This window comes from Toxotes jaculatrix, chromosome 14, assembly GCF_017976425.1.
Source record: "Toxotes jaculatrix isolate fToxJac2 chromosome 14, fToxJac2.pri, whole genome shotgun sequence".
In the NCBI taxonomy this organism is placed as follows: Eukaryota; Metazoa; Chordata; class Actinopteri; family Toxotidae; genus Toxotes; species Toxotes jaculatrix.
The window spans coordinates 17127800-17141856 of NC_054407.1; the positions used below are offsets into that span (position 1 = coordinate 17127800).

The following is a 14057-nucleotide window of genomic DNA, read 5'->3' on the forward strand; positions in this document are numbered from 1 at the left end:
CAACTTAAAAAATATGTCTAGATTTAGATGAGTGTATTGCGTGCAACCACTTTCAATATTAAAATTGAGTAAATTCAACAAATCTTTTTTTTCAGTGTACAGTAATCAGCACTCCGTTGTCCAAGTATTCCAACATTTATCTCCAAGCTTCTTCTCATTTAAACTCACAGAAATGTATTCTAAACATCAAGGATATCTCCACTTTATGGAAGAGTGAGGCTGTAAAAAAAAAAAGTTGAACATGATACAAATGTTTTCACCATTGATCCTTGTGATTAGTAAACTAAGCTTCATGTATAAAAATCGGAGGAGTGCCCCTTTAAAGTCTGGCATTATTTTAATGTGCTTCCCATGTATCTGCTCAGCATTTTAAAGAGAGTTGCAAGTGCATAAAGCAGTGTTGTTGAAATGCATGTGCAGCCCTGTCTCTGGCCTGTGATTAATAATCCTCTCACTCTCTCCTCCGCGGTCAATCCCAGATCTTTTAATTCTGCTAAAGAGCAAATCCCAGGTCCTTGCTCATTTCCTAAGCATCGCCTCTCCTCCCCTCAACACCTCTGTAACCAAGCTGTGAGGGTACACAATGACCGTCATCACTATCAAGAGCAGGAATGGCTTCATAATGGATGCTGGGATCTTCTCTGGCTTCACTGTAAGGGCACAGGGGCACTGTTGGTTGAGGGACAGTCCTATTTCAGCTCGTGTGAGGTTATATTAGAGTACATTTTCCATCAACCTACAGCCCCTGTGTGATATAACAAAAGGCTATTTTCAGCCAGCTGCAGTCAGGGTAGGATAAGGAAGAGAGGGCAGAGTGGCTGGCATGCCGATTCTTGCACCTCATAATTGCTTTTTTTGGAAAAGTGGAACGATATTGTGCATGAAGCTCAAGAGAGGCTTGTCTCTGAGGATTTTGGATGAAGTAATTCATTTGTCCAATGCTGACAAAGAGGGCAAAGGGTTAATTGACTGTTTTATGACTACAACCATACAATATGTACAGATCGACTTTCTTGGACTTCTCTCAATTGTGCTGTGATTTTACTTGTGCTTACACACTTTCCCAGATTGATTTCATTGTTTGACTTGAGCTTGTAGCTGATTTTTCAACAAATGCTTTGAAGGAAAAAGAGAATATGTCTCTTGATGATTCCCTCTGACCGATTTCTTTCAGTTATTGAGCCCTCAGGCTTAGCATTACTTAATATTAAACTACTTTTAAGCACATGATTAAACATATCACAGATACTACTGCAAAATATTATTTTGTATCACTGTAACACATAAAACAGTTTGCTTACTGATCTGTAACTATATAATTACATTCTCACATGAGCAGAGATATCAGCAACATTTATAAGAGATGGATTCCTACAACATAATATCATTTTTCATAGATGGTAACCAAGAGTAAATCATTCATCCCTCTTGGCAGTCTACTCTAATTACTCTCAGGCCTCCATAAACCATCTAGCTAAAACCAAAGCTCATCTGTCTGTGTGCTTATTGGGGGGGTTGGTGAGGGAGGTAAGTGGAGTGCCTGGGGATTACAGTTTGCCTTTGGTGGATCACATCCACCGCTGCGGCGATGCATATCCTATCAGCGGCTAAGCCTGTGGGTGTAGAGTGAGTCAATTCCAGGGACGAAAACCCAATACTGTGATGTGAGAGGAGAGGGAGTGTGACCCTGCAGTGTCACACTGGTCAGGCTGTAAAGCCAGTTCCAGTGGTAGACTGTCAAATGTCTTGCCTTCAGGGCGTGAGGTCCTGTGTGAGCTGAACGCCTCATGTGACTGACGAACCTCTGACCATGCAGTCTGGGTATTAACAGCATTTAGCCACAGTAAAGTAAATGTAAAAAAAAAAAAACAGAAAGAAAGAAAGAACTGCTGACAAAAACCCTGTAGTATATCCTCTGTTGAGAAAATGCATTACAAGCACTGGAGACAGCAGACAAACGGACCTAGACTCTGTTTAATAATTTATTAAATACAGCATATTACACTCATGTTGATAATGTGCATATACTAGTACTTATACTATAGAGACACTTCTTTATTTTAAAATCTTATTGCTGCACATGTTAAACAGAATGTTTTTTTTTTCTTTTTTATGTAGTGTACAAAATGAAATGCAGCATCCTATGAAAAAACACAAACATGTCCTTTGTGCTACAGATTACAAGGTGATGTTAAGGTTCAGGACATGATGACGCCGATGAGACACTCAATGGACACTTGGCAGAACAAACGGACACCAAAATTCCACAGGAACAGGAAGTCAAAATCCCTCATGCAGTGCATCACTGAAAGCCTGGCCGCCAGTCAGATCTGCTTGTTTCATCGATGCCAACTCAAACACGGTAGCCAGCCGCTTGATCATTGTTGGCAAAACAAAAACAAGAAGAAGAAGACTGACAACCAGGTTCCATTAACGATACTATGCATCTTGTAAAGCAACATCCATCTTTGAACAGCCCACATATACGCTCTCTGTCTTCCTATGTGCGTTACTTCATTCACATCACTGTATCGAGCACCCTCAGACTAACTAACAGAACTAACCACCAACACCTTCACGCAGAAAACCTCATGGACTTTATATACTTCTCTGTTCAGCCTTTGGGATATACTTTCATATATCAAATGAAATGAAGTGCCTTGCAGTAAGGAATTAGAGGCATGGTAGTTTCAACTAAAATAGTGCAATTTCACATTCCTCGTCATTAATGAATTATTCTCCATATTATACATTTGTAGAACTATTTGGTGCACGTAAAGGTAGAATGTGTGAAAAGTGCATGCAAAAGGTTACGGAAGGAAATAGTTCAACATTTTGGGGAAACATGCTCATTCGCCATCTTGCCAAGAGTAAAATGAGAAGATTGACACAAATCTCCTGCCTGGGTGTTAATTATGAAGCATATGTTTAGCTTAGCTTAGCATAATGACTGGAAGCAGTGGAAAACAGTTAGCCTAGCTCTGTCCAACAGTGACAACACCAACCTATAAGCTCTGGTAGGAAGATTTTTTTATTTCCCCTTTGGAAGGTAGCTCTATCTTCCTGGTTCCAGTCTTTATGCTAAGCTAAGCTAAGGGGCTGACATGAAAGCAGTATCAATCTTCTCATCTTATTCTTGTCAAGAAACCAAAAAAGAAGTATTTTGCAAAATGTCAAACTATTCCTTTAAAGAAAAGAAACTACTGTATGTCAACTGGCAAGAAACATCAACCTTGAAATGAGGAAAATAAAAACAAAAGGAGAATGACAGACAAAACAACATCAGACAGGAAGGAAAGAAGGATGAGTAAATAAAGAAAATCCCTGAGGGCTAAAATCCTACTGATGTATATACTAAAGGACGCTTCATGAATATTAATTAATTAATATAAAATGATTGGATTTTCATGTACAGTACTTGTGTTAACTTAAAAAGAAAATGATTGCACAAGGTAATCGCAGATTTTTTTTTTTAGCTTTTTTTTGTGGTAATGCAACTAAACCAGATGGACACAGATTCAGCTTTTCAACACTGACATGGACAGCTATGCTTGTTTTTTAATAAGCATAACATTGAGAGCATGATTACATACAATGGCTTGTTAACTATGGAATAAATAAAGAAATTTTGAATGCAACACATATGTTGCCTTCAAAAAGATGTGCCCTTCAGATGAGAAAGAATTATATATATTTTTTTTGCTTGTGGAGGAAGAATGGGATGGAAGGATGGAGGGCAAAGATAAAATAAAGTCAATGGAAGGAAGGAAAAAGGCAGGACAGGATTAGGTAGAGAGGGATGGAATAAAAGATGGATGGAATGTGGTAAGGAGAGGTGGAAGGCAAGGATGAAAGAGAAGGGAAAAGGTCAAGGGAATGGATAAAAGGAATGTGGGAATTAGAAATGGAAGGAATAAAGAATGGAATGCAGCAAGGAAAGACGGATGACAAAGATGAAAGGAAAGAAAGGAAAGAAAGAAGAAAGAGAAAGGAAGTAAAACTAGAGGAACACTTTGTTAAGTTCTCTTATCAGTAGAGGTCTTTGAGTCGGCTGCCTTGTTCGATGACCGCCTTAGCAAACTGCTTGAAGACCCGGTCCATATAAGTGCTCTGTCGAGGCCACAGGCCCTCGAGGAAGCCAATATGGCCGCCATGACAGGTAATAAGTAGGGCCAGGTTGGGATTCTGCTTCACTGCCTCCACTGGAATGGCTGCAAAGGAAACAAAGCATTCAGACCTTTTTCTACTATTTTTTGTGGAGTAGTTTTCATAAAGCTACTCTATTAGCATTGACAGCCAAGGCATTTGGTTGCTATTCTATTATGTATACACAGACAGCAGTCATTATTATTTGCTTTCAGAAAATAGAGAAATTCTTTTTAACTCGGGTTTGATAGTGAGGTCAGGATTGTACATTGCAGAACACGGCTGGGACTCACCGTGAGACGGAGAGAAGACGTCATCAGCAGCATTCAGACACAGCATTGGCACCTGCACAGATTTCAGCCTGTGGACAGGACTGGCATCGCGGTAGTAGTCATCATTGGTAGGATAACCAAACATTATGGAGGTGAACCGCTCGTCGAACTCTCGGATGGTCCTTGCCTGTAGGGGCCGAGTAATGTGATTAACTCCCGGCCATCTCATTTCATTAGATTAGCATTAACAGCCAAGTGTCACTGAAAATAATCCCTACCTTCATGACATGATCGATGTCGTAACACTTTTCAAGCACTGGTCTGTGTCTGGAGGGGAGATTAAAAATAAAACTGTCACCCGCTGCTGTTGCAGTGAAATGATGTGCATGCGAAAATGTCCCTCAAAAATGCTGACAAGGTTGTAACAACCTAATGAAACAACAATCAAGCTCAACTTTCAGAGTAGTAAAACAAAAACACTTCTGTGCATTTATATCATGACCTGTGAATATACAGATTGGAATATATTGTGTATTATAATTGTTAAATGTTAGTAGGCTTTTTAAATATGCTGTCTTCATCTGCTAATTTTTTTTTAAAGCAGCAGTCAAGTATTTTTGTCTAAATTCATAAAAAAAAATCAGACCTTAAATCAGCATATAAAAACTAAATACATAAAACCCAGTTATTCAAGCTCATGAAATGTTTAGCCCCTTAGGACTAGCAGCGAGTTAGCGGCCGTGTTAATCCCGCTCTGGCCTTGGCTGACCTGTGCACAGAGGCTTGTAGGCAGCTGGTGAGGTAGGAGTTGAAGAGGAAACGGTCCAGGGGTTTTTCCAGTGAAGCGGTGCACTCAAATACATCCCAGCCTGCTGAGAAGACCACAACACCCTTCAGGCAGGTTTCCCGGCCCTTGCGCCCCAAATAATTGGCCAGCATCATCCTGATTAGGGACAGAAGTGAGAGGAGGGGCAGAAAGGGAAAAGGGAGGGAATGAAAAATGTTCTATTTCTGACCAGTTCATCAAGTCATGGAATTAGAGCTGTGCAGTAAAAATGCTGCCCTGAACAACTGAAGTGCCACGACAGCTCTTTTGCCTCTCCTTTACTTTTGGTTGCATTTGGCATGAACCAGTCACAGGCAAGCTGAGCTACAGTAGCAAATGTAAATGACTTCTGTGTTGGATTATGTTAAGTCAGGTGGTTTCTGGGCATTACTGTTGATAGATTTCAGTTGCAGGTTTAGTTACCACCCAGTCACCAGCAACTGTGTGATTTTGTCTTGTGCACCTTTAAGATTTGTTAGCATCATTGCCTGTTAGCATCATGTCCAGTCAGCTGGTAGTGAGTGGCTTCATTACCCGCCCATGGACACTCCAGCAGCCATGATTGGAGCAGCTTCACTGGTCCTCTGGATGTGCTCAATAACAGTCTCCAGATCCTCTGTGTTGGCTGCACAGTAGGTCCTCGGGGTCTGGGTGGGACACAAAGATAATAGAGTCACTCATGTTGTCCTGTTTTCACCGTCTGTTAAATAATAGTGCTGACTCAACATGAAAAAATAGTGAAGTGAATACTTTTTTTTATTGAAAATAAAATGCTTGCCTCCAAAATGAACAAAGTAAGATATATTGTACAGGCTGTTTATTCATTTTCCATTAGGGCTGCTTTAAAAATGTGGGCGATGGCTCGTCCTGTCAGAAAATGGCCAAACTCAGCTCTTGTATAAACATATTCCACCTACAGTATCTGACCACTTTCTCTGGGTATGTGCCCAAACGAGGAAAAAAAAAAGAACTCGTCGACTAGCAAGCATCATTTGCCAATGAACTGATACTAAATTAAAAAAGAAACAAAAAAAGTAGTTGTAGTTGTATGGATAGTAGCCAATACTCCACTGAATTCTGCAGGAAACAAAGCAGAAACTAGCAAAAACTCTCTTTGTAAATACAGCATAATATACAGTAGAAAGGTGTAAGACACGCACACATGACACATACAGTAGTTAAAGACAGACATACACAAAGAGCTTACAGATTATTATGTAACAGTCTCTCTGGGGAACAGGACCTTTGTTATTTACAGTAAGAGATACCAGCAATGGAAGTGGAACCACAGACTCTGTCAGAGGCTGCACATGTGCCATTCTCAGCTCATGGTATTTTCATTTTTTAGGGAAGATCAATTACTGTTATCTGCTGGTGCAGGTAAAACAAATCAATATGATTTATCAGGAAAATTAAACTAGAGATAATTATTTTGATCATCAATTTATCATTTTATATTCACTCGTTCTAGTTTCTCAAATATGAATGTTTGATGTTTGTCGTAGTCTTTTGTAAAAACACTCTGAATATGAACTGTTGTTCAGACAAAACATCTGAAGACTTAACTTTGGCTTTGGGACGGTGTGTTAGGCATTTTTCACTTTTGTCTGGTGTTTTGTAAACTGAACAATTAGTCTGCAGTGTAGGCTACAGTGGACATCGTCAGGCATGGACAAAAGGCTGACGTCCCTGTCCACAGAAAATGGACATAAAGGGGATTATAGTGCCAGCTGTAGCTTCTCCGCAGCCCCAGTGGCCTAATGGATAAGGCACTGGCCTCCTAAGCCAGGGATTGTGGGTTCAAGTCCCATCTGGGGTGTGTAGCAGAGTGGCGCAGCGGAAGCGTGCTGGGCCCATAACCCAGAGGTCGATGGATCGAAACCATCCTCTGCTACTTCAATGCTTTCTTATAAAAGAAATGTAATGTTTTTGGATAATGCACAAAACATTTAAAGACGCCACCAAAAGTTTAGGGAAACTGTAACAAGTATTATTTCTAATTCCTGTTATTATGTCCATGCTGTTTTTTTTATCTGAAATATTAGCGTTTTGCACTATCATGGTTAAATCCAGGCATCCACTGGATTGCATAAGTCAGTCCCCTGTTTATAAATGTATATAGGTGTGAACAGCAGATGTATTTTCAACTCCATAATCTACTGTATATATTTTATCTGCAGGTCAAGGAAGGGTGAAATCTTCTTGAGTGTTGCAAAGGTTCCAGCTACCGTTGACAAATACCCTATTATTAATGTTTATTCAGGTATTTCTCTCTGTGATAAGAACACTGTCCTATGTTTTCTTAGGAGAAAGGATAAAATGCCTTTCAGCTATAAACAATTTGTCAGGCAGAGCAGGTTATTTAACATTATAAAGCAAACCAGCCCTAACTTGAAGGAGCCCAGATTCTCAGGAGGCTGTTGACTCTTCAGCTCTTCAAGGCCCTTCATTAAGATTCAAGCAGAAACTCAGGCAAAGTAAATTCCTGTTTTTCGGCTCTTTTACGGTTCCTCTAAGAGGCCTGCACAAGTTTTGGACTCTGCAGTAAAAGAGCAAAACTTCAACACTGAATTATAACAAATCAAGATATTTAAAACAACAACCGAATATCGATAGTTTGGGGGAATATTTGAGCAGACTTTAAATACTGCACTGCAAAAGCCACTCCACGGGAAAGTGTAATGTAAAACGGTTTTACAAGATCCAGAAATAGGGCACTAGCACTTAGGACAGCTTTTGAGGCAGGGGGCATCTTTCACACAGTGTTTCACTCTAAAGCGCTGGCCTATTTAAACAATGGAGGATATTCATACTAACTGGACACAGAGAAAACACTCACAGGAGTGTTCAACTGCTAAATCATTTGCATAGAATATAATTCCCCACTGAAATGAGGGAGAAATTCCCTTCTTACTGCCACCTCTTGATATAGTGCCAAGGTTACAGTGTCCAAGTCCTGTTTTTTTTTTTTAATCTGAGTACAGCTGAGCCAACTAAACTCTGGATATGACCTAGAATACAGGTTTAAATCAAACCGAGTGACACTGGACACTTTGCTTTAGTGTCACATTTATAGGTTTTTTTTTTTTTTTTTAATTTGCAGCTGAGACCGCATCCGACAAAGACAGCAGCACTACACAGATCAGCCACTGATTCAGATTTACACCCACTAAGAGGAACATTAGATTGATTGTGGGCAATCCCTGCCTGTAACGAAACACCATTTGTGCTTTGGATGAGAGCTCTGTATGGTACTGATGGTATGATGAGATCAGGGCGATACAGTCGTCCATAAAGAAAGTGCCTCTGTTCCGAGGCGCAGACATACAGACTGAGAGGGGAGACATAAAACACAGTGGGCAAGCTAAGCACTATCAGAGCTCGGGCCCATTTTGTTGGCTAAATATACCCGGGTGTAAGAGGACAGATTAAGCCAGGTGTCAGAACAGCACGTGCGCGACGAGGTCATATTTCTGTGGATCGGCATTAAAATACAGTATCTGCCTGCAACTTAATCCCTGCTGTGCAACAACATTGTCTGTGCAGCGTCTGCTCAGGCTCCCTGTGGGCTCCGCGACACGTGTGCAAGAGACATGCTCTGGGCTGGCTGAAGCAAAGAAAAGGACAACTCCACTGGGAAGCTGTCATACTGACAAATGGGGAAACCATCTCTCCTCTACAGTCCTTTTCATCCCATATACATGTCTGTCTTTCTGAATATGGACAAAAACAAACAACAAAATAAAATAAAGACAGACTGGTTGAGAACTATGACACACGTTAGATTCTTACCAGTAGTGTTTCACCGGAAACGCCTCTGTTGTTGAATACCACACATCTGAAATGCACAAAACATATATTTTAAATGACTTAAATGACTCCCTTAATCACTTCATCTATTGGTTTTGACTGAAACAAGTTCAAGAAGAGCTGAAACAATCTGTCAATTAATCAAATGTTTGATCAGCAGAAAATTACTCAGAACTTTTCTGATAATCGATTAATCATTTAAGCACTTTTTAAGCATAAACAACAAATAGAATCACTAGTTCCAAATTCTCAAAGGTAGATCATTTCTGTTTTTGTCTCCTGTGACAGGTAAACTAAGTATCTTTGAGTTTTGGACGGTTGGTCAGACAAAACAAGACATTTCAAGATGTCACCTAGGGATCTGGGAACATATGATCAGTTTATTTTTGCTTTTTATTTTTTACAGATCAAACACTTTATCGAGAAGTTGAGTGACTTGCATCAACTTGCATGTTCAAGGGAACATGGTGGCCCAAATTACTTTATTAAGCAAATGTTTCTTTACTTAAAAAAAAAAAAAGCAACAGTGACAATAAGATGAGATGTGCAGAGAGGCACAGCTGTGTGAAGACCACTGTACTGTAAAGCAAAGGCATCAGCATCCCTCCTCGCCCCACATCTTTCACAAGTCATCCATTATCTGGTGGAGTCAGACCTGCTGTTTCTATCTGTGTAACTCAGCAGCAGGGTGGGGCTCGATAGGGTGTTGGGGCGAGCGGAGGGGGAAGACGGTGGAGGTGGTGCTTAAACACACACTGCAGCATAGACTCGGAAGCTGGTCTGGGCTAAGCTGCAAAGCTTGTACAGGGATAAGCTGTAATTCATTAAGCTACACAGACAGGGTGAGGGGTGGAAGATGCTGAGTTTGCCGGCTCTCTTCCCATGCCTTCCCAAATCTGGGTGAAAGAATGAGTGCAGAGAATACAGAAAGGACCTATTGGAGAGGAAGAAAAAAGAGGGGAAAAAAAACTGCTTCCCTCTGCAGCTCTTCAAGCTTGTGCTACGTTTGGCTATTTACAAAAGCAGCTCTTGACACACAGCTTAGATGTCTACTTTATTTGTGCTCTTCACCTGAAACAACCCCAAGACCCTCTCATTCATGCACCTATTATATTAAAGTTACAAAATCACTGGATGCTGGGTTTTACATTTTAATCAATACCGGTACAACTGCAGAGGTATTTTGACTTTGATTGGATCAGAAATATGTGTTCTAGATGAATGGTAAATTAGAACAGAGGGCACAGAGAGCGTCAGTTTTGTGATTCAGTGTCCTGAAAATGCGCTCACAGCGCTGGACCTCAGCCAGGATATCCAGCCAAGACCACCCACCTATAGCCCAGATCCCGGCTCTGTTGGACCATGTGCAAGATGTAGGACTCTCGGCTGGTGCCGGTCAGACCGGGGAGAAGGAGCACCGTGGGCCTGGTGGCAGGGTCGGGATGAGAGAGGCTGTCGTCGTTGTCAAACCAATCCAAAGAGATCTGTCCTCCATCTGCTGCCTTAATAAGCTCACTGCAGAGACGAGCGGGACACACAACTCAGCAACATGGTTCTTTCTGGACATTATATTGTATCTGTATCTATTTATTTATTTGTGTCTTTCAAATCTGTTCACATAGTCAAACAAACACACACAGGAAAATAGTGATAAGAAAAGGTACTAAAATCAATATTATATTAATGTTTAACTGCATATATCTGTTCACTGAATGGTCATTAAAAACGCATACAACTCTCTGGTTCCTTTCTCAGCACAATTAATGCTTTCTGTTCAGTTCCAAGTAAATTGGATCATTGTATCCCTCACACACATGGCCAAAGGAGGACTGGATATGTGAGTAGAACACTCACTGACAGCCGCCTCATTTCCCTTGTGATCATCTTGTAAGAGTGCTTTGGAACACGCAGCAAGTTAAGATAAGGAGGAGGGCACTGCACCAGTGGGCTCTTATGGTCAATCAATTTCCGGGCTGTACAGCCCTCCTAGGCTGGCTGATGAGGTCCTTCATTCCCAGTGCCAGCGCATTTCAAAACCTGCACTGCACACAAACACACGCAGCAGCCCACGAGCCAATTTGGCCGGGCCAGTGGTAGAGACATCAGCATGAAATTACAGAACCGCCATCATGAAATATGCACCTGAGGCTAGCCTTTAAAGTCAGGGAGGACCAATCCAGAGTGTCCAGCTCACACAGTGGGAGGGGACCTGCTGCCAACCCTTTGCTCGGACAATGAGATGAGTGAAATTTCACCCACACAGCATAGGACAAATAGGACAGTTTGCAAGGTGTCTGTCCTTGGGGCAACCTTGGGTAACTTCATTATGGGGGGACGCCCTGTTGTCCCCAGAGGAAATGTGATAATAACTTCAGCAAATGTGACCATCAGTCTTGCCACGTCTGATAACACAGAGTTGGAATAGGATGGATACAGTCACTGTGCATTATGGGAATATTTATATATTTAACTCAGGGGACAGCAGACAGTCAAAGGCACAGGCAGCGTGAATGTCCTTGGGATAGACAAATGATGGGCCTAACATGAAGAATTAAAAACTGCCCCAAAAACAACAACAAGAAATGATTATGAAAAATGATGATCAATAATTATGATCAAATGAGTCAGCTTTTGAAAAACACCAAAATCCCAATTAACAGATTTTGTAAATATTAATGATAAACAATTGAGTCTTAATTGATTTTAAATTCATTTCCATTTTTATGTTGAGGCTGTGGTTAAGGTTTCATTATTATTTTCCTTTTATCAACCCCAAGTGCCTTGCTGATACACAACAATTAGTCACATCACAAAGTACAAATACAATTTATAATGTCTACACACACATACACCTATCCAAAAAGCATGGCCATGCAAATTAGGGAATGTTGGAACACAGGAAACAAATTATGTGAGAATGCAATATGAATAAATAAGTAATAAATATTAATAAAGAAAAATACGGCTCTCTGGATTCATTTTAATCTCCTTTATACGCAGGGGGCAAGGAATGTAGAGCCAATTAATCTTCAACAGAATGTACATTATCGAGCAGCAGGCAGGGCGGCCAAAGCCTGCATCATGGCACAAAAGATCCCTTTCTCCTCTGAGCTTTTGAGTCTTGGTTAAGAACAAGGCTGGGATTTGTTTCCAGTTGTGAAACTGGAAAGAAAGAAATCAGGAAACAGACAATGACAGTTTCTCAGTGACCCAGCTGGTTTTAGAAGTTTCTTAATAAAGCTATGCACAGTGGGCATGGAAAAATTCCGAATGTTTTCCCTGGCAATTAATTACTCTAGAATATCAGAACATTTACTGTATTATGTCAAAAGTGAGCTTTCTAGCTTGCATGCTTGACACTCGTCTCTCAATGGATATGACTGAATCAGGCGAAGCCTGTCCCTGCTTGCAATTAGAAACACATTTTCAATTTGGGAAGAGACACAACTTCTGTCATGGATAATTAGTATGCCAGTCATAGTGAGGACTTACTTTCTGTAAACGACCCCGGGTTTGGCTGTGACAAAGGGTCTCAGGAGAGTCTGGATGCGGCTCTCCCAGCACCAAAAGGTGGGGTAGTAGGTCTCTGACACCACCGGACATTGTTCCCTCAGAAACTGGTAGAATTTCTTACCCCCCGAGATGAGCTGTGGCTTCTGCAAAATGCAAGTGAATAAAGAGAAAAAAAGTTACCTATTTTTTTAAAACCCTGTAGGATTATTTGCTGATGTTATTTAATAAAAAAAACAGATCCATTATTGTAATAAAACCTTTCTAACTCGTGTTTTGTTGCATCGTATGTTGTAAAATCTTTAAATCATTTTTAAATGACATAACTTGTTGCATTATTCTAAACTTAATATCAAATCTGATCCATGTATCACTACAGTTTTAACATACAAAATAACACTTAACATATAAGCACAGCACATCTGCATAGACCAGTGTTTAAGTGTTTTAGGCCTTTAATACACTACACATGATAAATAAATATATAAATAAATAGTTTTTATAATAATAATTTATTTATATTTATATTTAAATATATATATTTAACTAACTTTCTTTTGGACTATTTTTTTTTCCAATTAATGTTTTAAATCATCCCACTGCAGAAAATGTTGGCCTTACTGGTAACGTAGCATGCAATCCAGTTCATTTTGCTGGAGTTCAGTTCGAACACATTTACGCTTTGCATTTATAACTTGAACTATATTTTTGATACCTTGAAAATGTTTCACTCAAACACGACGAACGTGCTGAACAGGTAAGCCATAATTATGCTGTAACAACATTTTAAGCCTCTCTCATATCTATCCAATAAATGACAGCAGCAACTAACCTGCAATACATAAAACCCTCTACCGGCATTTCTAGCTAGCGTACAGTAATGTTAGCCTAGCTTAGCCGATGCCGACATCTAACTGTAACTCAATTGCTGCGGAGTGATTTAATGTAGTTACATAAAAGATGCACACGGATGCAGAAAAAAAAAATCATCTCAGGTGTATATGCCGATTAAAATGCGCGTCTCTCTCCCTGAGATCAATCCCACATGTGCAGGCGTGTAACGTTAGCCCACCGGTGTACAGGGGCAGCTTGATCGAAACGTCCATCCGCCGATGCACCGGTCGAGCATCATCACTCGCACGGCAGTGGTGATGCTCCCTCATGTACAGCACACACGTCGATTTTAACTGAGCATACAAGCTTTACATGGCATAAACAGTCCCATCAAAGCAGCCGCTCAGGTCATAAACCTTATGTCAGTGTTACTTACCTTCGCTACTGAAATCAAATAGTAGCAGGTGTACGCTGCGCTAAAGCCCAGCACCAGAGACAGTCCTACTCCCGACCCGAACAGTCCAACTTTCACTTGATTTTCCAGATAATGTGACAGGTCCCTTGTCAAAATGTTGAAATTGAAGTCCAGCGAGATCATTGCAAGGTCCCTGTTTTTCCCCCCGTTACTGCAAGGACAGCGGCCAGCTCGGTTGAGATTC

General features: G+C 40.6%; 1 protein-coding gene and 2 non-coding genes across 3 annotated transcripts; 2 read left to right on the forward strand and 1 right to left on the reverse strand.

The window, feature by feature from the left end:
• Nucleotides 1-1999: 1999 nt before the first annotated feature.
• abhd3 (abhydrolase domain containing 3, phospholipase) lies at nucleotides 2000-14057 on the reverse strand. Its single transcript, XM_041054329.1, has 9 exons — nucleotides 13835-14057; nucleotides 12547-12710; nucleotides 10387-10569; nucleotides 9037-9082; nucleotides 5779-5891; nucleotides 5188-5361; nucleotides 4697-4745; nucleotides 4440-4605; nucleotides 2000-4211 (listed from the first exon to the last, which is right to left on the reverse strand). Exons 1-9 carry the CDS (start codon nucleotides 13994-13996, stop codon nucleotides 4030-4032), a joined length of 1239 nt encoding a protein of 412 aa, XP_040910263.1. The 5' UTR covers nucleotides 13997-14057; the 3' UTR covers nucleotides 2000-4029.
• On the forward strand, nucleotides 6991-7063 carry trnar-ccu. Its single transcript has one exon. It is a non-coding gene; the product is annotated as a tRNA-Arg (tRNA).
• On the forward strand, nucleotides 7067-7138 carry trnam-cau. The gene has a single exon. It is a non-coding gene; the product is annotated as a tRNA-Met (tRNA).

Bases quoted from the DNA above. Each gene is read 5' to 3' on its own strand.
- abhd3 (XM_041054329.1), bottom strand. From the start codon at position 13,996: ATGATCTCGCTGGACTTCAATTTCAACATTTTGACAAGGGACCTGTCA. The intron at 12,711-13,834 runs GTAAGTAACACT...TGCATTTTGCAG, and splicing joins ATTTGATTTCAGTAGCGAAG to AAGCCACAGCTCATCTCGGG. The intron at 10,570-12,546 runs GTAAGTCCTCAC...TCGTCTCTGCAG, and splicing joins CCCGGGGTCGTTTACAGAAA to TGAGCTTATTAAGGCAGCAG.